The sequence below is a fragment of the Abramis brama genome (genome assembly GCF_963993115.1).
Source record: "Abramis brama genome assembly, chromosome: 14".
Taxonomy (NCBI): domain Eukaryota; kingdom Metazoa; phylum Chordata; class Actinopteri; order Cypriniformes; family Leuciscidae; genus Abramis; species Abramis brama.
In genome coordinates this window covers 10,097,501-10,124,434 of record NC_139976.1, presented here as the reverse complement: position 1 = coordinate 10,124,434, position 26,934 = coordinate 10,097,501, and the positions used below count along the sequence as shown (strand labels likewise).

At 38.4% G+C, this 26,934-nt stretch overlaps 1 protein-coding gene and 1 long non-coding RNA gene across 3 annotated transcripts in view; both read right to left on the bottom strand.

Annotated features, from left to right (window-relative positions):
- Positions 1-26,934, bottom strand: part of LOC311096362 — a 253,553-nt gene that overhangs the window by 123,630 nt on the left and 102,989 nt on the right. The window lies entirely within an intron of this gene.
- On the bottom strand, positions 352-26,770 carry tmem94 (transmembrane protein 94). Of its 2 annotated transcripts, none has more exons than XM_084135420.1 (31): positions 26,632-26,770; positions 25,165-25,402; positions 19,966-20,085; positions 19,751-19,878; positions 19,494-19,630; positions 19,025-19,233; positions 18,237-18,388; positions 18,007-18,109; positions 17,375-17,461; positions 15,678-15,794; positions 12,740-12,844; positions 11,031-11,204; positions 10,652-10,864; positions 10,258-10,570; positions 9,629-9,802; positions 9,440-9,542; positions 9,126-9,334; positions 8,443-8,624; positions 8,218-8,353; positions 8,009-8,118; positions 7,622-7,721; positions 7,025-7,133; positions 6,564-6,753; positions 5,425-5,502; positions 5,249-5,334; positions 5,054-5,135; positions 4,788-4,951; positions 4,605-4,696; positions 4,383-4,476; positions 4,121-4,291; positions 352-3,252 (listed from the first exon to the last, which is right to left on the bottom strand). In XM_084135420.1, the coding sequence occupies exons 2-31, from the start codon at positions 25,186-25,188 to the stop codon at positions 3,180-3,182; spliced, it is 4,035 nt and encodes a 1,344-aa protein (XP_083991546.1). In that variant the 5' UTR covers positions 25,189-25,402; positions 26,632-26,770; the 3' UTR covers positions 352-3,179. The 2 variants fall into 2 exon arrangements, with proteins under 2 accessions (XP_083991546.1, XP_083991545.1); XM_084135419.1 differs by lacking the exon at positions 26,632-26,770 and adding an exon at positions 15,229-15,285 and having other exon boundaries at positions 25,165-25,332.

Genomic DNA, 26,934 nt, shown 5'->3' with positions numbered 1-26,934 from the left:
TTTCAGTCAATATTTCATTACAAACGACTTTCCCAGTTGTTATAGTAACAGAATAAGGACTTAAAAAAAAAAATTGATATTCTGCTCTCTCAAAAAGTAATGTCTTGCTATTGCTAAAATAATTCAAAGCTAAGCATAAACATTGCTTCTATGATACTCTTCAGTTTATAGGAGACATTCTGAAATGTAATAAAGCACATTAATTTAACCACCATCTCTTAACATTCTGCATTATGTAAAAACGGATATGTTTGCAGAAGTGGGGAGTGGATGATCGGGACAGTCAAATATTAAAATTTTTTATGAAATGAAAAAAAAAAAAAAAAAAATGAAACAGCACACATTTGTTTTAAAAAGAACAAATTTATTAACATAACATTGGTTCACAAATAATCTGCAGGGAAGGGGAGAAATCAATGTTAAAGACATCTTAAAAAAATACAAACTGTACAACATTTATAAATCTTATGAACATTCATAAATAGCAAATATATCTGTATGTTGAGTCAATCAGTGTAGTTTGTAGCCCAGGCATGTATTTTGAAGAGAGGTTCTGATTCACACTCCTGTCTTAAAGATTACAGCCTTTCTGACTGATGGAAAAAGCATCAGCAACATTTTTAATACATGCATGACTGAGTCAACATATTCAATATCCAGCAGATGAGTAGAGAAATCATGGTCTTTATCATGCATACATCAGGAAATAAGTGAAAAGAGAACATTTCAAAAACAATTACAAAAAAGCTAACTGTACAAAAACGCTGCTCACAAACTCACATCCCAAAACTTTTTTTCCCGTTACCACAACAGTTTGTACATAACAGATCAGTGCTTCCTGAAACTAATTTCTCTCTATGGTGAAATGTTTTTAAAAAATCTTAATTGTACATATTGTTATACCACTAAATCAGCACCAATTCAGAGCCTCTGGACATCTTTTTTAAGTTCCTAAGTTACACAGTCGTGGTGCTGAGCGGCCTTTTGGTGTAAACATCAAACCACAGCAAGAATTATGCAACCTCTAAACACATCATAAGACCTGGTGAATGAGCAAGAAAGCATGTAACAAGCATTGCAAAAATGCACTATGTACTCTTATGAATATTCAGTGTCTATGACAATCTCTAGATGTGTTATGGAAAAGGCGGTTAGGTTGCAATCATTTGCTGTTAAGATGTACAGACATATGTAATCATTTGAAAATAAACATAACATTAGATTAGAGGTTACAGTATGTATCTGTGATTTAACAGCAACACAGGAACAAAAAGGATATTAAGTTAAGACATCTTTCGGTTCATTACGTAGAAAAGGGGATAGAGACTGTGGCTCACAGGAAAGGCAACTTCTACAGAAAATACTAACTGAGTTTTGACTTTAGGTTCTAAATGTCCCATGATACCTGTACACATCAGTAATTTTAAATATGCCACTTACACTGGATTAGCAGCACGGGGGACAGTTCACCGAACAATTAAAATTCAAGTCAATTATAAAAATAAATGAAAATCAATTATTCACCCTCATGATTTTCTTTCTTCTGTGGAACATAAAAGGTGATTTAGTATATTAAAAATGTCTTTTTTCCATCCTTACAACAAAGGTCAAAGCGGTTAAAAGCAAGTTTTGAATGACATGAAGGTGCATAAATGTTTTCATTTTTGGGTGAACTACCCATTTAAATTCTCCATTTGATGAGTCTATGGTTAATCAGAGGTTTCAGGTTATATTTTGGAGAATTGCACTAGTATTGGAAAAAAAATGAATGCTGGTAATTTGGAGATTAGCTGGTCACTGTCAGAAAATATACTTGCATGTATTGTTTAAAAATGTACATTTGGTGACACTGTAAGTGAGCCCCTTATGCTCCATAGCTGCAGCCCAACTGGATCAATTAGAATAATAAAACTTCATGAAGTTGCCTAGAATTATTTATAGTGAGGCAATCAGCTAGAGGTAGAACACAATAAAAAAAATTAATATCCCTCTTTACCAGTAAACACAGAATTCTCTGGACAAAATCATAACAAAAACTTTAAATTAAAATGAGCCTGACACTATCCAGAGTTAGGTATATTCTTTACAGAACATCAGAAATAATTATCTTGAAAAAGAGATTTTGTCGTCTGGCATGCAAATGTATCCCAAAAAATTCAGTGCATTCTGGCTTACAATCACATAAGTAAAAACAATGTCTCTGTAGACAGAATGAGAGTTGGAACACTCTTCCTTCAGCTGGAAAGCTTTTGCTTTGCCTGATTAAAAGCCTTTGTGTTTTGATTGAACTTAAGAACTTAAAGTAAAAACAGTTTAATAGAAGACTAAAAAAAAGATTTCATGCATTTCATCTGATTTTGAATTGTAAAAGAAATTTCAAGCCTGACTGATTTTAGGTAAGCAAGAAAAATAGTTTGCACACAGTTTCACATTGACTGGCTACATTTGATTTTGGAAGCAAAGCTTCTCAGCTAAGTTGCTCTGGCAGATATATTCATGTAAATAAACTCATTTGTGTATCACAAAGAATGAAATATTTCCCCTCTGAATATGAGGCAAGTTGTTGATGACATTCACATTATAACCTGTTAATACAGACTTTAACAAGCTCTTATGACATAGTAAATGAACTGCACGAGTGACGGCTAAAATACGAACACAGAGAACCTACAGCTAAAGCTCATCGCATGAGCGGTCAATCGTCTCGTGTTTGAAACAGAAAAGAAAGAAATAAAATCCCCATTTCACAGCTAATAAAAACACTAATAAAATAGAGGAAAAAAAAATCATGCTAATTTAGCCCTCCATTGTACGTTTTGGTATTCATTTGCTATATCATGCATTAGTTTGAGGTTTCGAGGGGGGGTAAAGGAATGGCCTCATTGAAAAATAATCCCTCTAATAAATGACCCTGTCCAAACCAAAGCAGCATGCAGGCGAACATCCCTCAAACAACATTGATGTAGGCTGTGCTCAAAATAAAGATTAGATAGTCCAGGATCTCACAGATTAAAAACGCAGCCCTCAGTGGCGTTCATGGCAGAAATAACGTTCCGCCCATTGGAGGTGTCGCAGGAAGAGCTCTGCTGAAGGGAATCCGAAGGAACCATGATCTTCTCCACCACAAAAACGAACATGACACTGCAGAATACGACCATGCCGTCCTGTACAGACGCAGGTCAGAAGGGAGAGTTCATTCCCAGCTTAGTCTCAAACTGAAGCTTCTGTCTCTTCTGGTAACGCACTCGTACCCTGAAATTAAAGTTTAAATGAAATAGACATTTCTGTCATCGACAAAAACATGTTCATAAATTAATATGAAGTCATATTTATTGAATAATACTGGATGAAGTCACAAGCTATAAGTCAGCGACTGTCAGAAAACAGGAAGTTAAGCAAATTATTACGTTTAATAAAAGAGCTACAGTGGCTTCCTCAGTGGTTACGACGTTCTATTTTGTGCTAATTTCAATGGAAGTGCCGATTTTATTTTCATGGGATGGGGAACGCTACTTTATTCACGTATTGTATTTGCCATATGCTGATTTTTGACAAATTAAATTTGCAACTTGTGAACTGAACATGACATGGTAAGTTTGAATATGAACAAAATGAGATTTCAGAGCTATGGTGAAGGAGAATAACACTTTCAGAGTCACATGATCCTTCAGACATCATTCTAATTCTGTTGTGTGAACAGTTGTGGTGCTTAAATATATTTGTGGAAACCATGATACATTTTTTCCAGGATTCTTTGATGAATAGAAAAAGTTCATAAGCATTTATCGGAAATATAATTATTTGATAATATTATAAATGCATTTACTGTCACTTTTGATCAATTTAATGTGTCCTTACTAAAAAAAATTTTTTTTAAATGACAGTGTACATTTAAGTCTACTGCTGGCGTAAAGCTGTCATATAGCTTCAGATGACTAGGAATTTATTAAATGAGTTGTTTGGACAATTGTTGTTGTTGTTTTTTACAAATTTGATGGCCTTTGGTGACAATATGCATTCATTGTATGAAAAAGCACAGTCTAGAAGAGAGAGATACAGGTTTGGAACGACAAAGGTGAGTAAATGCAGACTGAATTATCCTCTACATTTATCCTCTTACCTGATTTCATGCAGTTTTACTGCTTCATTGATTAGCACCACAAGTACGATGGACAGAGAGACTAACAGCCAGACGAACAGGGGAATGTGATGTACAGTGAAGTCCACTTCTGTACTCCTGTCCTGCCACAAATGATAGTCTATCACAGCCTGCACCACCTGTCCCAACAACCTGCGAGGGGAAGAGAAGAAAATCCAGTATGAGTATTTGTTAACATGTGACTCTGCTAATGAAAACAACATTCTTTACATGAAACACTCACACCACAGGCACTGTGAGACACCACCATGTGTTACTGAACGGGTTCATCCTCCAGAGGGGTTGTGAACGGTGCACATAACTCAGAGAGATGACCACTGCAAGAGAGCGAGAGAAATAATAAATAGCATGACTATAAATAGATCATGTTTAAAAAAAAAATCCAAATCCATCTAAATAAGCCCTCTAGTTATTCATATGAGGCAGTGTATTTTATTAAAGTGACCTGTGTGCAAAGCTAGAAACCCTGCCATGATCTTCTGAATCAGAAGCAGCCCATTGGACAATTCACCAAACCACTGTGGGGCACCCTGGGATCTGTATATATTAATCATTGGTTAGAAATCATCATAACTAATTCATATAATCTAAACATAAATGAAAATGACATTTTAGTGTGTGCATGTACCTGGATGTCAGTATGTGGGAGCAGGTGATGGTGCTGTTATCAGTTTTTGTGAGGTTAGCAGCTCTAGAACACACTTCCTGTAGAGAAAACCCAAAGCCGACTAAGTAGGCCAACATCGTCAGACCAAACTTCAACAGGAACCAGCCCAGGAAGTAGTGCTGGGTCTGTGGGAGAGAGTCAAACATAACATGAATGCACATGTGTGTCAAAATTGTTTAAATAGTTTGCAGTTTAAATCGGGTGCACTGTGTGGTCTCATGACTGACCTTGCGTGGTATGGAGTCCAGATTCTTTCCAGTAGCGACTGTCATCACCGAACTGTCAGGAGGTTTTCCCAGGAATGACACGCTGTGAATGCCCAACATTTATTTTTTGATATATAAAGGTCACAGATATGACACAGTGTACAAGTTTTACTATGCAACGTGTAGGCATCTTTTTTGTCACTTCTTCTCTATTACCTTAGCAGAGGGTAACAGAAGCAGGAAAGCCACAGTATGTCTGTGATGTTCATGGGAGGAGGCAGCTGAATAAGGCAGGCCAGGAACTACAAAACCAAAACATCAAGGGTACACATATGAATAAGGAATGTACATAACACGCAGATCTGTTTTGGACACAGTGTGTCTTTTCTCACCTGAATGATGACCAGTGTTAGTTGACACTGCAGTAGGAAGAGGAAGCACTTGCGAATGCCGTAGGTAGTGTGTCTCGCCTGAAGATGCATCAGAGACAGCACTCACATTCAATCATTTTCTTTTTTTAAGACAGTTTTATTAGGCATAGTCTAATTATGATGGGGGAATGGGACTGGGACTAGTCCTAATCATATTCTAAATCATATTATTTTTCAGTACATTGACTTTTTTTCTGCTTGAGCTGTGATGCAGTGGTTATCATGTGGAAGATGCAGGTTTGAGTCTGGCGTGCAACCACTCTGCTTCTAATAATAAATGAATATACTAGTAATTCACATACTGTTCTTAAGTTTGGGGTCAGAAAGTTTTTTTTTTTAAAGAAATGAATACTTTTATTCAGCAAGGATACATTAAATTGATCAAGAGTGACAGTAAAGACATTTATGTTATAAAAGATTTCCATTTCAAATAAAAGCTGTTCTTTTGAACTTTCTAGTCAAAGAATCCTGACAAAAAAAACAAAAAAAAATTCACAAAAATATTAAGCAGCACAACTGTTTTCAACATTGAAAATAATAAGAAATGCTTCTTGAGCACCAAATCAGCATTAGAATGATTTCTGAAGGATCATGTGACACTGAAGACTGGAGTAATGGCTGCTAAAATTCAACTTTGCCATCACAGGAATAAATTACATTTTAAAATATATTCAAATCTAAAATGGTTATTTTAAATTGTAATAATATTTCACAATATTACTATTTTTACCATATATTGATCAAATAAATGCAGTTTTGGTGTGAGACTAAGAGTTTTTTTTTCTTCTTTTTTTTACATAAAAAAAAATATCATTCTGACCCCAAACCTTTAAACAGCAGTATAGACCAGGGGTGCCAAATCCTGTTCCTGGAGATCTTCCTACCTGCAGAGTTCAGATCTAACCCTGATTTAACAGACCTGTCTATATTTATCCAGTGCTCCTGAAGGGTTGGAGCTGAACATTGCAGGAAGGTAGATCTCCAGGAAAAGGATTAGGCTCCCCTGGTCTAGATAAATGCACTGAATGAGCTTGTATCTTCTTGCTCCCATGTGATCAACAGCATTCCAGAAAGAGTGTTTATGTGAGATCTCCTCAAACCTGCTCTATGAGTTTGACCATGCTGACACTCTCGCCCTGATGGAAGGACACAGAGCAGGCAAGGCTGTTGAGTTGAGCACTGAGCCCCAGTGGAGACAGCTCATCACAGTCTTTATTCAGCCCGCAGCCTGCAGCATATCCAAACGTCTCCCACGAGCACCGGGATGGGTACAGGGGATCCAGGGAGATGCTATAACACACAGAGTGAGGATTTTCAAATCCTTATGATCACTTTAAACTCAGAAGATTTTAATTAGACTTAGAAGATTTAAAATATAATTTTTTATAATAATAATTTTTCATAGTAATCTAAAGTATGAAATAATGGGAATTATGCAGACAAAAAAACTCAAAGCTATCTTTTAGCTTCTTGAAAATTGCCATTATTTAGACAGTAGCTTTGCATAAGATTATAGGTCATATATTTAATTATGGTGTACAGCGATGTGTGTGCTACCCACCTGATGTCGCTCTGCAGGAAAAGGCAGCTGTTACGGAAGTTTGCGGAGCTCCCCAAACAGCACGTCACCTCTCTGTTTTCCTGCATGATCTTCATCATTTCACACATTGCTGTGAGACACAAACATTTGAGGGCTCAATTCAAGTACACTAGGATACAACACACATGGACTAAAAACCACAAAACCTTAATTTTCAATTCAAGGTGTCTTTAAAGTCACCAAGAAATCAAATTTTGTTATGGAATATAGCAGTGTTTATTATAAATGATTTATCTGTGCACATCATTATTTTTCTTAAATTCATGTGCCTAATCTTCAATCAAAAAAATGTTCCCACCCCCACACAACAACATCTCTTCTCTGATGGGGCAATAATCCCTCTCCTCCAGCAACCTGTCACTCACATGAGATCACAGTAATGAACAAACGACAGTGATCCAATCGATTCCCCATGGACAAAATCAACTCCTGTCCTACATTTGTTTTCGTCCGAGAAGCTGTTTCACTCGCATATACAGTATGTCACAATGACGGGACAAAAATGATTGCAACTTCTGTTTCATGTCGACTTTAAAGCTGGTCTTGAGGCTGACTCACTTTCAGGGGTGCAGTCTGTGAACAGGGGCACCAGTAGAGGCACATTGTCTATGTTCTTCAAATGAGGACGAACCTGATGGATGCCACGAGGAAGTTTGGCCTACAGAACAACAGAAAGGAAAAAGCACCAATTATTATTATTTTTCGCAACTGCAAGGCTGCTCTGTGCCTGTTCAAAATTTAGATTAAAGATACAATGTAATAACATAAAAAGCCAGACTAAATCAAGCATCAAAGTATACAGTTGCAACTGAAGTATAAATGCCACCTCTGAGCAACATTAAACAGTCTGTGTAAAGACACCAAAATGCCACTTCAGAAGCGCTTCTGTGCCACCGTTGCACTGTAAATTTGGCACTAGACATGCTATTGGAGTAGACTGCTTACTCTGTTGCAGTCTTCTAAGAAACTGGGCACATCACTGTCAGTAGGCTGGAAGCTGGCAAGATCTGATTGATCCTCAGGCAGTAGTGGGCCCTCTGCATCATCACGAGAATCTAAGAACAGAGAGATGATTCATTTTAATAAATTCCACATTGGGTAAAAATGCAGTTTATGTAAACTTTGTGTGCAGGCAGGCAGGAAGACACAAATACCCTGCATAAGGTCGTCATGTAGGGATCCTGCTTGGCTAGGACTGGACGGAGCACCATCGCAGTGACCATCTCCATTTGGAGTCAGAGAGATGTGACAGTTCCAGCCCGTCTCCAATCCCATCTTCTCTGCGAACACCTACGGGCAGACAACATTAAGAGGTTATAAAATATAAATCCCAAATACATCAAGTTTTCACCGAGTTGGCTTTCCCATCAGTGTCATACTTTGCTGCGTAGCTCATCCTCCATGGAGAAGTACACAAAGCGGATACAGGCTCCCACCAGGTTCTCAATTAGCCGTACAGTGTCCAGACGGGCCTGGAACTGGGATGACACCATTCCCATGAAGATTTGGCCGCTCAGAGCTTGAACACAGTCCTCCTTCTCCAAACTTTCTCCAATACCCTCTGAAACACATACAGTACAGGCACATCGTATGTTAGAGTTGGTAAGCTTGATCTATGTAAGCTTTTTCTATCTTATGTATCTATCTATGTATCTATCTATGTATCTATCTATCTATGTATCTATCTATCTATTTATCTATCTATCTATTTATCTATCTATCTTATGCATCTATCTATCTATCTATCTATCTATCCATCCATGTAACTATTTATGCATCTAACTACGTATCAACATATCTATGTTCACATCACATCTACATCTGCCTATGCATCTATTTTTCTATCTACACATCCAACTCTCTACGTATCTATCTATCTATGATTTTTTCTATCCATCCATCCATCCATCTCTTTCATATCTATCTATCTATCTATCTATCTATCTATCTATCTATCTATCTATCTATCTACCTACCTACCATCAACAAACTATCATATCAAAGATATATATTTTTTCACTTTACTGTCCAGATCGTGAGCTGAACAGACCATGTCTCTCACCATCAGAGCTCCAGCTGTTCCTGCGGCTGCCGTGTTTGATGGGGGTGGTACTGGGAAGCTCCACCCCAGAAAAGAGTGCAGGGCCTGGAGCCAGCTCCACACACTTTCCATTGAGCTGCTCAGACAATGCCACCTGCATAGGCTTATAGGCAAATGCAGAACAATATCCTGACAGACAGGCACGTTGGTAGAAATCTAGAACCTTTTTCCTATGGGGCATAAGACCAGTACTTCAGTAAGGAAACAAAATTCTTCACTCTGCATTTTAAGAAAACTGAATGACTAGTTTCAGTCTTTTAATTAGTGTCTCTGACCTATCAGTGCCAGACAGCGGATAGATGTCCGCGCCGTCCCAGAAATCCGTGCAGGCTTCCAGGATGAGGTCGGCCGAGCCGTGGGAGAGCATCTGCACATTATCTGAAGAGAGTTCAAAAGGCAAAGGTCAGTGACTAAACAAACCACCAAGGATAAACAGGAAGTGGGACAGAAAACAAGGGCCTTACTGGTAGTGCTGTCCCTAACAAACAGACTGATGAGGTGACTGATGGGGGGCTGGCGTTTAGTGAAGTTATGGAGGCGTCGAGGGGCAGATTCTTTGGCCTTCTCTCCTGAAGGAAGCTGGTACAGAGCCAGATGATTCTCATGCTTAAACAGTTCTCTCGCTCCCGGAGTGAAACCTGACATACAACAGAACAGGAAACAACAATTCAGTAATCTTAAGAAGGGTCTAACTAAAGTATGTGAAGATACAACAATTAATCTAACATTACAATTGACTAGAAGCACTGCCAGAGTAGATGCTGAACAATAATTAGGTACAGATTTTGCCAATTGATTTTAAATCTCTATATTGATTGCAATTAAAAATGTTGTTTGTGTTCTTATATTCTTGGAATCTTGGGACGGGGTGGCCCATAGAAGCTACAGGAGTACAGAATGAATAAAGACCCAAGTGCAGATTATTGTGCAACCAAAAAATAAAAATCACAACAATATAATAACTAGAAAAAGATTGCTTTGTATGCTTTTTGCCAAAAACCAATAGTTACAAAAACAATAATTTGTATGAATAAATCCGCAAAAAATATAAATCATGACCATGTATGTTTATTAACATGCCTCTCACACTTACCTATAAGGCGAGATAGTTCGCAGAGGCCCCAGGGAACGTGAACGGGTAGAACCGCCCCGTGGCATTCCTGCAGCGCCAGGTTGGACAGGTGATCTGAGAATCGGCAGAGCTGCTGGGTGACGGTGACATTACACAGGTTCAACAGGATGTTCAGGCCAAGGGGCTTCAAAGAGGGCAGGTGATTGTGCCAACCGGAGTCATCAAAGAGGATGCTGACGGGATTCTGCTGATCCTGGGACAGGCTCAGCATCTCCAGATGATAGTCACACACAAAATCTTCTGCTTCACACAGATCATCACCCACACCGCATGGCTGGAAATAGAGACATACACAAAACACATGAACACAAGTGCATAGTCATGAGCTAAACTAGCTCTGCAAGAGTAGTCCTACCTGAGCAATGTCATCTCCACCCTCAGTGTCATCTCTGAAACTGACGTTGGAGCCTGATGGGTGTTTGGAACGGGTGGTTTGGGGTCCTCTTCGCTGGCGTTGAGTGTCCGAGGAACGGGCGGTGTCATGTGACGTCTCACTGGGTTCCTGCTCGGCCATGTGAAGGGAGGGTTCAAATGCTGGTAAACACAGCAGTGCTTCACCTTCCTGAGGCTAAACAGGAAGAAAAGAAAAAAAACACACACAGACTGAAGGGAGACACAACACAGACGCTAAAATAACAACTTATTCAAGTCCAGACAGACTTAACAGTATAATTATATATTTTCAAAACTTCATAATTAAAAGAAATTGTCTTCAGTCTAGCTATCAGTAGTACCTCATCTCGTTCCTCCTCGCCCTCTGTCCTGCAGAGGGAGTTGACTGACAGGTCGTCTCTGAGGTCATCCTGGCTGTCATGAGGAGGCTCTACTCGTCCGCTGAAGAACAGCACAGTCTCAGGACTGGGGTTGGGCCAGGACAGAATACCCTGCTTATCCACACAGCATAGCACCTATGAGTGGGTCAGGACATATGATAAAACAAGATACTCCATTATCAGTTAATAAAGCATGATTTATATGATTTAGCATAAATTAATATTAGGGGAATTCATTCTAAACTACATTTCCTATCAAGCATGAGAATGGTAAAACACTTAAAGTATATTTTAATAACTAATGAATGTCCTTCGCTAGTTATGTCACGCAATACCCCATACGCGTTTATATGGCATTCTTTTAAAATGATTTGTAAATGCATTCCATTTGCACTTACCTGCCATTTTATTAAGTACACCTATTCAACTGCTCGTTAACTCAAATATCTAATTAGCCAATCACATGCAATTAGCAAAGGTCAAGACGATCTGCTGAAGGTCAAAATGAGCATCAGAATGGGGAAGAAAGGTGATTTAAGTGACTTTGAGCGTGGCATGGTTGTTGGTGCCAGACAGGCTGGTCCGAGTTTTTCAGAAACTGCTGATCTACTAGGGATTTCACACACAACCATCTCTAGGGTTTACAGAAAATGGCAGTTCTGTGGCTGAAAATGCCTTGTTGATGCCAGAGGTCAGAGAATGGCCAGGACTGGTTCGAAATGATAGAAAGGCAACAGTAACTCAAATAAGCACTCGTCACAACCGAGGTATCTCTGAACGTAAACAACGTCAAACCTTAAAGCAGATGGGCTACAGCAGCAGAAGACCACACTGGGTGTCAGCTAAGAACAGGAAACTGAGGCTACAATTCGCACAGGCTCACCAAAATTGGACAATAGAAGATTGGAAATATGTTGCCTTGTCCATCCTGCCTTGTAACAACAGTTCAGGCTGGTGTGAGTCTACCACAGTCTATCTGAGTATTGTTGCTGTCCATGTCCATCTCTTTATGACCACAGTGTACCCATCTTCTGATGGCTACTTCAAGCATCATGTCACAAAGCTCAAATCATCTCAAACTGGTTTCTTGACCATGACAATGAGTTCACTATACTCAAATGGCCTCCACAGTCACCAGATCTCAGTCCAGTAGAGCAACTTTGAGATGTGTTGGAATGGGAGATTCGCATCATGGGTGTGCAGCCGACAAATCTGCAGCAACTGCGTGATGCTATCATGTCAATAAGAACCAAAATTTCTGAGGAATGTTTCCAGCACCTTGTTGAATCTATGCCACGAAGAATTAAAGAAGCAAGGTGTACCTAATAAAGTGGCTGAAGAGTGTATGTAGCATGTTTGCATGCATGCCCTCTTGCAATACAAGCATATTTATTTACTGTAAATACCTCTTGATATTTGTTTATACATACTGAGGGATGTGTCGTAATTATTGTTTGTGGTAATTAACAGCATGATACAGATCTCAAGGATGTGAAGAAACGTTAAATAACCGGAATGGGACAGATAATTTGATAATTAAATTGAAAATAGCACAGACTGGTCTTTTAATTAGTATTTATTTTTTTAAAGTTAATATTGATCTTTTTATTTTCATCAAATTGCAAGTAGGAAGTGTAATATGTTTATTTGACACAAGGGGGGGCACTCACAGTGACGGAACCCAACGAGTGCAGGAGACTGGAGGTATAACAGAGGGTCTGGGACTCTCCTTTCAGCACACTGACCAGGTGTCTCCACACACAGCGTAGCATCTCCTGCACAGAATCACGCACACACACACACACACAAACATGGTGTGAGTCGCATCCTCTCCCCTGACAGAAACTCATATCCATGAATCAGCACCTCTGGGTTTCGAACGGCTCTGCAAAAGTGTCAGAATTTAACCTGGATTTTAAACCTGGATGTTATCCACTGACAAAACACACACACACACACACACACACACACACACACACACACACACACACACACACACACACAGAGAAGATCTATAAGACAAGGCCTTGAAGAATTAGGCAGGGGGAAAAAAGCAGCAGTAGCATGTCCAGTTTGTCCTGGTGCATTCAGATATTTAGAGGTGTTTCATAAAGATAAATACACCTTGCAGCAGGAGAAGGGAGAGAGAAATTGAACTGACTGAATCACAGAAGATTTGAAACTGAAGCAAACAAATAAAAGCTTAAGGAAGCAGCTACAGGAGAGCAGCACCGTGAAGCAAGAACTGAAAACAATTAGTTGCAGGTGAATAAATCTGACACACATCAGATGTCCATGAATCCACCTTTAAAGTCAGCATGAAATCAAAACTGACCCCACTTACATTACCTAATGCATGTTCCTGGTCTCATTGTGAATGAGTCATCAGTGCACATAATTCTAAACATTTTTCTTAAAAAAAAAAAAAAGCAGTTGTCTTTCAACAAAACATAATGACTCACAATGCGTCTACACTGGACGCTACACGTCGCACCGCAACAACTTGAGGTTGTCTACACTAAACATGACAATGAGACAGTTGCAAATCCATTTGTTCTTTGTTCTTGAAGTACGTGATAATTAGAATATTAGAACAGGGCGTCAGTTTACTCTCGGGAATTTGTCGTGCCGCATCCAGTGTAGACAGCATCACTTATTATAATGGGTTCGATTTGCTTTTGTCGTGCCGAGCCACTCGCGTCTGGTGTAGACAAGGTGTTAGTCCGCCCATGGAACAACTTTTCTTTTCCAATGACATCAATTAGGCCGTGTGAGGTATTAAATAATGTCAACTAACAACCAAAGAGCTATTTAGGTCATTAGGCAAACTCACACATTTGGCTCCATTCAGACAATTTGTAAAATGGAGAACCTTTTATTGGACATTAACATATGTTACAAATATATTTATATTTTAAATAAATGCTTTTCCTTTGAACTTTCTATACATCAAACAATCATGAATTGTTTCTTGAGCAGCAAATCAGCATATTAGAATTATTTCTGAACTGGGTCTTGTGATGCTGAAGACTGAAGTAATGATGCTGAAAATTCAGCTTTGCCATCACAAGAATAAATTACACAATAAAATATATCAAAATATAAAACAGCTCTTTTAAACTGTAATAGTATTTCACAATATTACTGTTTTTACTGTATTTTTTATCAAATAAATGCAGGCTTGGTGGTGATCATAACAGAGTATCAAATACACCTCATCGACCCCAAACTTTTGAACACTAGTGCATTTATAAAAATATATATAAATATATTGGCTAAAAAGTTAACTATGTCAACTCTATGGAGTATAGTAGTATACAGATGACTCAACCGACATCTTCACGAAAAGCCACAAAATCACAGGGTCTTTAAAGAGTCAGATCATCAGACAAACACACACACACACACACACACACACACACACACACACACACACACACACACACACACACACAGCAGTTCAATAAACCAATTAGAATTTTATGAAGACCAAACTTCTTAAAATCTTTTGAAATAAGAAATTAAACGAAAAAACACACAGCAGAAATACTTTCAGCCTGTTCATATGTCTGATCTGTCCATGCAGACAAATACTTACCATACTTTGGAAATTTGAGAAAAAAAAAAAAAGAGTCTTGTTCATGCAGAAGTTCTCCAAATGTACATTAACTCAGATAAAACATTTTTAAAATGTAGTCCAGACAAGCACCACCACTATAGAGAGAGCATAATACTCTATCATGCAAACCTCAGGCAGGCATAAGGTGGGCAGGCAAAGGCCAAGGGGTCACAGGTCAGCGTGGGTGAGCTAAACTAATCGGCAGCACAAGAAGCGAAAAAGATGCAAATAAATAATAAATATTGCGGGAGTATTGGCTGATTTTGCAAACTTGATCGAACAAAGTGGGATGAAGTGGCCAGGTCTTTTAAAAGAAAAAAATGAGAACAAACAAAGAAATGGTGGTGAAGCAAATATATAAATCAAATAACAGGCTCTTTTTATAGTAATCCTTTGATATAGACAATTTGACAGAAATTTGATCAGAAAACAAAAAGGTGAAGAAAAAGATGACGGTTGTGGGAGGGTCCAGAGCAAGGGAGAAGGATCACAAGAAGCGTGTGGGGAACAGGTTGGAGAGGAGGAATACAGAGGATATACCTGGGAGGACACCACTTCCGTGTAGCTGCTTAGAGTGTCCTCAGAGAACTTAGCAAGCTGGGACAAGAAAAAAGTCTGATTAAACACCTGAGCAGATGATCAGGTCTCCGCTTCACCTCGGATCTGCAATCCCTCCCTAATCCTCCCTACTACTAGTGTGAGCTTGGCCAATGAGCTTTACTACCTCATGCAGTGTTATGGCTGCAAATCAAAGTTAATACACACAGTAATCATAGATAGAGCGAGTTATAATTTAGCAGCAATATACGTTGGAGTGGGATTAGGGAGTTATGAGAGTTGTGTATGTTTTGTGTCTGCTTGTGTGTGTGTGTGTGAGAGAGAGAGAGAGAGAGAGAGAGAGAGAGAGAGGGAGAGAGAGAGAGAGAGAAAACTGTTAATGAACAGCAAAAAGTGAGTGGAATGAATATGTGGTGTTCTGTCTGCCTTACCAGGCCAGTGGGAGAGTTACGGCTGGACTCGGCTAACACTCGGGCCTCTCCATACGCATTGACCAGAACCCACATGACAGGAAACAGAAGAGGTAAAATGGGCAATACACCCATCATCTATTTATTAGAGAGAGCAAGAGAGACAGAGAAAGAAAGAAAGAAAGAAAGATCGAAATTCACTATTAATACCAACATTGTTGTGCCAAATAAAAGTTTTGCATCAAATGTTGTGTCTTAAATTCTAGTTATTATGTCTCTCTGTGCAGTCTTTGAAAAAAACAAACCAAAAAAAAAACCATGCAAAATATTTAAATATGTACGGATTCGGAATATTTACCAATAATAGTCCTTAGATACATTAGAACAGCGATTCTCAACCTTTTTGACTCCAAGGCCCCCCACTGGGCACAAAATTATTCCAGGGCCTCATGGCACTGGATAAGGATTAAGAATAAGGATTTTTAAAGGGTTAGTTCACCCAAAAATGAAAATTCTGTCATCATTTACTCACCCTCATGTCGTTCCAACCCGTAAGATACTTTGGAACACAAATGATTTTTTATGAAATCTGAGAGTTGAACTACCACTACCGCAACTACCACTTTCAAGCCCCAGAAAGCTAGTTAAGGCATCTCAAAAATAATACATGTGACTCCAGTGGTTTAACCTCAATTTTATGATGTGACGTGAAATTATGTTGTTGTTTTTTTGTGTGCAAACAAAGCACTCGAGTCGCTTCATAAAATTGAGGTTAAACCACCGGAGTCATATGGATTACTTTTATGATGTCTTTCTGGCGCTTGAAAGAGGTAGTTGCGTAGGCTGTCAATTGAGAGACTAAAAACTCTCAGATTTCATAAAAAATATTTTGTTTTTGGGTGAACTAAACCTTTAACACCAGTTTTTACTCACAAATTCTACCTGATACAATTTTTTAGAGCTTGGCACAAAATGTAAATTAATAAAATCTTAGAAATCCATGTGTATTTTTATAATGAATATAACATGGCTTTTCCAGGTCTAGAAATCACATCTTTTAAAATAAGACTACCTCATATTGGAGAAGTGAAGACAGTGGGAACCCTGATTCTTCATTAAAAAAAGGGATGAATTAGCATAAAAAATATCTTGATTTTTGGTTGCTTTGGCTTGTTTTGATCTTAAGGCTCTTGGAAATTTGATGAGGCCCAGGCCCTGTGGTTGATAACCAGTGTTTGAATGATGTTTTTAAAAAACACAATCATAAATAAAATAACTCAGGTTTCATAACATATCACAAGGATGTGCTACCAGGATCTCATAACCATAACAACAAAACTGCTTTCTTAAATTGAACATTGTATTTAGATTTCACAAACAGCCTCGTGGAAAGCAAATTTGTTGCTTGATTTTGTTTGAAACGATCATACAAGTATTGTCCCTTTCCCACAATGCCCTTCAAGGGTGCAAAAATTTAATTTGCCCAATCACTATTTTGGCCTAGTATATATATATATATATATATATATATATATATATATATATATATATATATATATAATTCTAAAAATGTTTATATTAAATAAAGAAGAGAACAGCTATGTTGACCTTATCCTAACATTTACTATTTTCAGAGTGGGAAAGCAGTTCTGAATTAAAAAAAAAAAATCAAACTTAAAAAAACAAAAACAAATGCATTGTGATTTACTATTATCGACCTGCAACTGAAGGAAGTTGAATGGTCCAGGGGTGAGACCAGGAGTGTCACAGAAGTACCGGATCGTGTTAATAGAGAAAAAGGCCACCTATAAATGAAAAAGTTGACCAAAGATCATCATCAGCAAACAGACAATTTGTAAATGTTATGTACATTAGTCCCACTTTACACTTCTTGCATCTGGAGCATGTGAGTGTTGCAAAAAGCTTTTACACTGACAGATGATTCTATGCTCTTTCATACAAGATAATATGCAAAAGATTGGTTGATAGGCTTAGGATGAAATTTTCACTTTATTTTCTGCTGAGTTCAGCAGGCTCAACAGTTTAACTCATGCATACTACTTGTGAATAGAGAAAACTGTTAATATGGGTGTCAACATGGATGTAGACAGGCTGCAGAGTGCAGACACAACATGTGTGAAACTTTGTTAAACATTTTGAAATTTGATGGCTTAGGATGAAATTTTCACCTTATTTTCTGCTGAGTTCAGCAGGCTCAACAGTTTAACTCATACATACTACTTGTGAATACAGAAAACTGTTGGTGTCAAAATGGATGTAGACAGGCTGCAGACACAACATGTGTGAAACTTTGTTAAACATTTTGAAAATGTGTTCAGTTTTATCATACCAATACAGCAGGACAGGCGAAATTGGCAATACTGGACTGCACAGTGAACCGTTCGTTATCGAGGGCTGTGATTGGACGGGAGAGAGCCAGGTCAAGACTGTTCCTATTGGCCAGAAAAAGGTGATTAGTTACTAGAGTGAGAAAATAAAATTGTTCACATATCACAAGAGAAAAAGGCGGCATGAAAAAAAAAAAAAAGTCTACTTGTTTGACTCCACTGAGGTATTAACCTGACACTGTCGAGTATAGGTGTGCGCACCACCCTGAAGAGGCGGTACTGCTGAGGACTGTGGGGGCCCCTCCGCTCATTCACGCGTGGGGAGGGAGGAGGGGAGAATGGCGGAAAAAGGTCTCCTGGCTCCAGCACGATGTGTTCGTCGTCCTGGTAACAGAAGATTCAGTGATTCAGAAGAACAGAGTGAAAGAGCCAGAGAACCCGAGAGAAACACTCTTATTCTCCAAGGTTTTCTTTTGTACTGTTTCAGATTCCAGTACAAAATACCAGGATATAGTTCATACTGATATTGCTGCTTCAGTTAAATCATAATAGCTTAATGCAGTTCTCCTCTGGCCAACGAACGAACAGTGTATGATTATGATTCAGGCTGCATTCATTACAAGTCAGAAGTCAACCTACTGAAATCTAATTGGTCCAACATCCCATTCCACAAATAAAGTTGTATATTAAATATCAAATACTTCCTGATTGGCTGTGATTGTGTCACAGTAACAATCTCTGTAATAACTATGGTTACCATGCAGTCCTGTTATTGTTAATAAGCTAATATTAAAAGATTATGAAAATGACAAAAGCACTCAATTAAAATAAAAAAATACAAATCTTTTTTAAAAAAATTACAAAAGGCTATAATAGTATATAAATAATACTACAATAAAAATGTTTACCATGGTAATTATGTATATTATAAAATAAATCTAAAATTGTTATGCATATAGTCATCCATAAATCTACACAATACACAAACAAAAAAATCATGTAATTCAGATCTGACATTACCTTGATGCCTCTGAGAGATGCAAAGGCTTCCTGGCCTGGTCTAAGAGCGATGACATCACCTTCCACCAGTAGACTGATAGGTAGATTGACCAGTTGCTCGTCTCTGAATGTCCAATGCAGTGACCAGGAAGGGGAGGCGGGAGTGTAGAGGTCAGGGTACAGAGAGGGGGCCCATCTGATTGGATGTCCTGCACTTCTCTCCAAATAATCTGGCAACCCATGAGGAAAAAGTGAAAGAGTTAAGTGAACATTAACTTATTAAAACTTGGAACGACATGTCTAGAGAAATGGAAGAACATCAGAGTGAATAAATAATGACAGAAAGAACTATACTATAACTATACTTCCAGTTATATAAAAGCATATTTATCATTGCGTTGAAATGTAATGCAAATTAATGGATGAAGCCTAGCATAACCATCATTATTACTTCCTGAAGCAGGACTGATATACTCGCTGCTCCGCTCACCGTTCAGCTGTGAGATGATGGACTTGAGCCTCCGCACCATCTCGCTGGTCCGTAACCACTGCTGCCGTCTGATGAGGAAGAGGTTCAACAGCAGCAGGAGGAAGAGCGCACCTGCGTTCACCAGCTCTATGCCTTGACTGAGATAAAAAGGAAAGCAGCTTACATAAAACAAAATAATAATGCTAATCCCAATTATTTGATAACATCCATTCAAAATGCCATTCAAAAGTTTTGCACCATCACTCATCCCTGCCCACCTGCCCTCCGGCTGGCTGCCATGACAACACAACAGCCCAACCACCACAACCAGAGTGAGAACAGCTCCTGGCCAATGGAAGCACGAATGCCGGTCGTTATGGTGAAGGAAGCTCTTAGCCCACAGCTCCTGCAAAACGAAAAGTAAAACCAAAATCAGGATTTCCCTGACAAAACTAATTTAACTGTGATGATAACAGAATAATCCAGAACAGACCTGTATCGTGCATCTTCGCCGGCTGAATTTCTGGTGTTGCCCCAGTAAGTTGGACAGCTGGTCACGTAGGGTGCACAGAGCCTGAGCCGTGGACAGTCCCAGTGGAGTCGCCTCCTCCTCCTACAGCACAACCAAACCAATCAATCCATGAAAGTCACTTTGTTTTAAAAATTCTGGGGACAGGTGTGATAAGATGGCTTGGCTCATGAATATTAATTAGGTTGTAAAAATATTTAAAGGGGGACCTATTATGCCCCTTTTCACAAGATGTAATATAAGTCTCTGGTTTCCCCAGAATGTGCCTGAACAGATAATTTCCCCACAGATAATTTATTATAGCTTGTAAAATTTGCACCTATTTGGGTGTGAGCAAAAACACAGTTTTTGTGTGTTCCTTTAAATGCAAATGAGCTACAGCTCCCCGCCCCCCATCCAGAATAGGGCGGAACCTTTACAGCTTGTGCTTCAGATACTCCGGCAACAAAACAAAAAACTGGAGAATGTCAAGCAGCAAAAATGTCAGAAATTGTCAGTAGCGGTGTCCAGCCTAACATGTTTAGAACCGAAGTCGGACACTGATGGAGAGACTATGGAAGAAGTTACATCTTTTAGAAAGCAAATTGAGTTTCAACTTTCAACATCATTCTTGCTGACAAAAGATGCGGTCACATTACCAAAATATCAGCAAAATTTCACAGGCAAAAAAAGGTCCATTGTCTATTGTCAATAGTGTAGTAATGTACTGTATGAAGCACAGCTCACATAGAGGTCACTTTCAAACCAAGCAGATTTTTGTTGGTCAACGGGGCAAATCTGCGTGAACAACATTGAACCCGTTGAGGAAATCTTTCACCGTTACACAAAATTCCAGTGTGAGTTAAAGTGCTCAAATGAACTTTTTATTAAAATCTGCTAATGTTGGTCCTTGGATATTGAAGTTCATTTGATAAATAAAAAATATATGAAGTATAACTTACTGGTACAACTGCAATGTTTCTGAGCACGAGGGGTCCTGGTTATAATTCACTGTAGTTTATCTCTTCATTTTAATAAACCAAAATTGCAGTTTCATGTCTTTTGAGGCATCTTGCGCAATGCATGGCATTCTTAAAAAAGCGACATTCAAGTTAAAAGAAGTTCAACTATTAAAGAAGCATCTCAAGAGTTTGCATTTTTCGCGTTTCAACCGCAACAACGCATTCTGTGAATGGCCCCTAAGAATGCTGTCAGACAATAATTCCTTGTCCCTTATAAAAACAAACACAAATCATGTTTAGTAATGCACTTGTAAGAGAATTTAAAAGCAGAAATGTGAAGCTCCTATTGTTATAGATTCTTCTACAATGTTTAAGAGGTGGATATACTTTATAAATAATAACTAGTGCTACATTTTGGCCCTGTTTACACCTGCTATTAAAATGCTTTTTGGTCGATCGGATCCCAAGTAGACGAGAGTGACACATACCAATTTACACCTGGTCTGATTGTCCAAATCTGAGAAGCAATCTAAAATAATTTTTGTAGAAATTGACATTTTCAAAAAGTTGAATAGTTGAATAAAGTCGTTATTTTTGTGTTTCTTTCCGCACAAAAAGTATTCTCGTCGCTTGATAAACTTAAGGTTGAGCCACTGTAGTCACTTGGACTATTTTAATAATGTCTTTACTAACTTTTCTGGGATGGCAGATATCGATTACATAGAAGCATATGAAGGAGTGAGCCAGCTCTCAGATTTCATCAAAAATATCTTGATTTGTGTTCCGAAGATGAACGAAAGTCTTACGGGGTTGGAACAACATGAGGGTGAGTAATTACTAACAGAATTTTCATTTATGGGTGAACTAACCCTTTAAGGGAATGCCGACACAGTAAGTCAAACCTATTTATTTAGGCAGAAACTTTTATTGCTCAACATGCCTATTATGGTCACAAAAGAAAAGGCTCTCTCCCCTCTGACGCATTTTGGCTATCCTACCAGTATTACCAGTGGATTTTGTGGGACAGCTAGGGTCTTGTAGTAGCAAACGAGGGCCCACCACTATAAATAAACACACCACTTTCCCACAGCCAGAGAGTGCCTGAACTAAATCCTTTCATGAGCATCACTCACACATCAACGAGCAGAGATTTACCATCAGCTCGCACACAGACACATGCGGTCACACACGGTGGCCCATAATGGGTAAACCACTCAAGACCTTGAAAAATGCACCACACAATCACACCCAGAGCTGAAAAAAGTGCACATACACCTGGCATGACACTTCCACCTGTTCACGGTACTCAAGATTAATCACACGTAAACAACAGACTTAAGCCTTCGCACATGAGACCTAAATGTTGATCCCGGACAGTCGGATTCAGACAGATCACAAACAACCGAGTTTGTTAGAGGAAGTGTGCACAGATCCACTCACTTTATTCTTCCAGAACCAGGTCCCATTTTTCAGGATCATGGCTGCGACTACTCCCTCTGCTGCCGACAGACTAATGTATGACTGGTGCGCGTGTGGGCTGGACAGGAGTGTGCCGGGTGCTACGGGATAATGTATGCTGCTGTTTCAGCACCAGTCACACGGTCTGGACAGACAGTCTCTGCCTCTGCGCATTCAGAGGCTCTGTTTTGGGCACGTCCCAGCCACCCTTGTGTAGTCTGCCAGTTAAAAAAAGCATTGCACATTAAAATCAGTGCAATTGACCAGAGAGAATGAACACAACTGTTCTTTTCAGACCGGTAACAGTGTGTGGGTCTGCTAAAAACAGTTAAGCTGAAGGAGAATGAACAGAAAAGAAAGGAGGTTTTGTCAGTTCTAGCATGAATTAGTCTGAGAGCTCTGCAGAGGCAGCTGCAACACTTCGCCTGAAGAGAAACAGGCAAAAAATGGTGTAAAATGACAATGAAAAGCTGTAAAGGATGAGCAAGTATCAGGGTTGGAGAGCTTTTGAGAGAAATAATTAGAGAATAAAGTGAGGGAAAGGGGCTTGACAGACAAGCAAAAGCATGGTGTGCCCTCGCCGCCCTGTCCAGGCATTCATCCATTCCAGCTAACACAGCAATTTACGGTCCTAGCAGTGATGTGGTGCGGCAGGACAAAGAGCAATCTCATTGAACCCTACAACCTTACTAAAGTAGGGATGTCCATTTTTAAACAGTGACAGATTGATATATATATTTAAAAAAAAAAGATAAAGTGGAAAAAATTGCCATTATTTAGAAATTTTAAAAAATTAAATATGACATAAAAATGTCAATATATATAGGTCCAGCTGTTCCTGTCCGATGGCAACAACTATCCCAGCACACTCTCACCTCAGCAAAATCAATACAGGTAAGACAAGAACCAAAAAGGGGATCTCAGCAACATCATTACTGCCAAATTACACAGTCATACAGTCTTACAAAGTCATACTGCAAATGACTTTGATGATGCTGTCAAAATGCAGCTAAATTTAGATGTTTAAGGTACTTGAGTTTAATTGATTAAAAAAGGATAAATTCATTCTCTCAATCAATTCAATCACAGAAATATACATATATGAGCTGGTGAAATAAATTATGTGACTGCTGACAAATGTACAATATTTTAACATGCTAATACATGAAACAAAGCTACTGCTTCCACGAGGTATAGGTAAGGTCACTGAATTTCTGGCCCAATTCACTCCTTTTCAGGCACATTTTAAACTACAACACACAAATTCATATCAAGCTTTTCTTCATGTCCAAAGTCAAAAAGACGATATGCCTTACACAACCTCTACAACTTCCATCTCCATTAAAAATAATCTGGCGTGGCTCAAGATGAACTGTTAATTATTATAAGACACTTCAGAGCAAAATTACCCATGACTGGAGAATATGAACAAAACTCCCACTGTAAACAAACATGTAGTAACAAATATCCATTTTTTCAGTTTGTGTCCCTGAGCTTGATTGTGAAAAAATCGTATATTATATTTTCATTCCCACCAGCTTTTCAGCGCTTCCTGTATGGAGTATAACAGAGGTCTAAAATATAAAGAAGAATGAAAAAAATTAAAAATTCAGTGAAGGTCTACTAGTGTATCAAGCCCAGGGTCAATGAATTTGAGTTCAAGTTGTTTTTAGCAACACAAATGCTCAAGTTTTGTCATGTTACATGAGAGTGAGTAATCAAGCCAGTTATTTATATATTTTGCTGTAGTGTGTCAGTAGGAAATCAGTTTACATTTCCAAACATTCCTTTTGCCATTAATTGTAATAATCCAGTGAGATTTTTGTATGTACAAGGAGTCTGACAACAGCCGGTATGATCTGATCTCACCATCATCGAGTCCTTCTCTGATTACATGAAGAAACAGAAAAAACAAAGACAGACTAAATCCAGAAGAACTGCGGCAACGTCTCCAAGACGCTTGAAGAAACCTGCCAGAAAAGCTATGTGCAAATGCCTCTAGGACAAAAGATGTATTAAACGCAAAGGGTGGTTACACCAAATATTGATTTGATTTAAATAGAAGAAAAATGATAAATAAAATCTATTTAAGATATTATTTTTTGAAAGCATCCTCATTTTACAGCATTTTTACACAAGCGCCTAAAACTTTTCACAGTACTGCAGCTTTGCAGGCAGGTTTCTTCAAGCGTATTGGAGACGTTGCCACAGTTCTTCTGGAATTAGTCTGTCTCAGTTTTTCTGTTTCTTCATGTAATCACAGACGGACTCGATGATGGAGAGATCAGATCTCCGTGTGGAGCACCGGCTGTTGTCAGACTCCTTGTGCGTACAAATGAAATACATTAATTAGGTCAATGTCAATGAGGCAAGTTAGGTTAATGAGGCAAGTCATTGGATAACAGTGGTTTGTTCTGTAGCCAATCAAACCAATTGTTTTAAATAATTATTTTATTCCTGGCACATTATAAGGCTTTCTCCAGAGAAAAAATATAATAAGAAATACTGTGTTAAACATCTCTTGGGAAATATTTGAAAAAGAATTGAGATTTCATAGGGGGGCTAATCATATTGTCTTCAACTGTATGTATAAAGTCATACCCAAAAATATCCCAAAACTCTTGTTGCATTACTTTATATGTGATTTTTGTTTATATTTCCAAACTGAGGGGTGGGTCAAAATTATTTTCAGTGGTAATCAATAGTCTGAGCACTTCAGCAAACTTACTCTCATCTATAGCAGGAAAACTCCTCAAGAACTTACCTGTTTCTTATCCTGTAGCTCCATGGCAACCGCTGTATCTCACCATGCTCTGTCGAGCTGCCCAGAGCTGGTAGTTACAGTCCACACTTGTCCCGATACCAGCCCGGCCCCCAGCTTCAAGATGCTTCACCTGCGGGCACTGCCAGTCTGAGGGACGGTTCTCAGGGCTGTAGTCGATGCCCAGGGAACTGTAATCTATGAGAGGGTGTGGCTTCTCTCTTCTTACATTCAAAGGGATCTGATATGGGTAGAAAGAGTTACAATGGGAATTATTAAAAAGAGTCAATGACACCATTAATAATATCATTATCCAAGTCAAGTTTACATGCTGCAGTTACTGGAAAAATTCTGTATTCATGGCAATAAGCATATTCCCAAATAAAGACATGCACATTTTTCCCAGGTCCCACTATTTTCACAGGAAGTAAAAAAAAAAAGTCGGTAACACTGCTCGCTTATGAGTGCAATACAGAGCAATAACATGTCTGTAAATAAGGGTATTTGACAAACAACATGTCTGGGCAATATTAAACAAACATCAAGATTTTAAGTTTAAAATTCAGGCAAGTCTATAAAGGCAAAGAGTAAATATTTGACTTTATTTTATATGGTATATTATATATTTATATGGTTTTATACTTTATATAAAATTTAGATTTTATAATCTAAAATTAAAATTAAACATCAAACATAAATTATATAAGGGTGCCAGTAATGTATAAAAACTGCTTTTGGCTACAGTCTGCAACCTCAAACAATGTGGCATTTACTCATTTAATATTTAGCTTTCTAGGTAAGAAAAGCAAATTTACTCTTACTGACTTTGAATATCTAAACTGGTCCACAAAGCTGTAATCAATCATCATAGCCGAAAACAACCCCAAATAAATCACTTACAATCTCATAAATCCAACATATTCAGAGAAAGTACTAGTGTTTACCTGCTTTATAAGACAGTATTAGACAAATACGTTACAGAGACTTTAATCTTTGACTACAGGTAGTGTAATGATGATGCAGGATTCATCTGAACAACTAACGTTACAATCTCTAAGCAAATGACAGTTCTATAGAGACATTTGTTTAGTAATGTGTATATTACTACAGAGATACACTAAATAAACAGTGGTATTGCATAAAGTTATTAAAGGCAGAAGTAATATCTTGCATTTACTTACATATCATAATGAGGAACTATATTTCAGAGTATTTACGATTATTAAACCTGAGTTAACGTGAAAGACAGCTTCCATGTTGAACGTTTGATCGCTGCTTGCGACTAGGCTTGTGAAAAAAACCCTGCTTTTTATCTCTGTTGGATTTAGCTGTCAAAGTTAGAATAATTTATATAAGTTACATCCTTAGACCATTTAGAAATAATCCAAACAACTGGTTTATTAGAGGTGGCCTAGGGGTTAAATGATACTAGCTACATGCTCAAATCACAATAAATCAATGTAAACTTACGTTATAGAGCTGTAACATCAACGACCCGCAAGTAGTATCGTCAATCATCAAGAGTGTTTTAGCAGAATCAAATAATATTCGTCTCAAAATCCTTGGACTCACTCCCTGTTGACGGCCATGTTAGTGACTCGAAGGGCGTGGTATGTTTGTGCAGGGACGATGTAGTGGAATCTGATTGGTCAGTGTTACCTGAGAGGCGGGATTTGTTTTGTTTTGTCCTTTGTGATTGGTCAGTACTACGGGGAAGTCAAGTGGTGCTCACTGCAGTGGCATATGACGTCCAGCTCCCCCTCTCTGGACATA

Excerpts from the sequence above, each read along its gene's own strand:
- tmem94 (XM_084135419.1), bottom strand. The coding sequence starts at position 25,188 with ATGGAGCTACAGGATAAGAAACAG. Across the intron at positions 19,879-19,965 it reads GGCGAAGATGCACGATACAG|GAGCTGTGGGCTAAGAGCTT; the intron begins GTCTGTTCTGGA and ends TTCGTTTTGCAG. Across the intron at positions 9,543-9,628 it reads TGTTAGGGACAGCACTACCA|ATAATGTGCAGATGCTCTCC; the intron begins GTAAGGCCCTTG and ends AACTCTCTTCAG.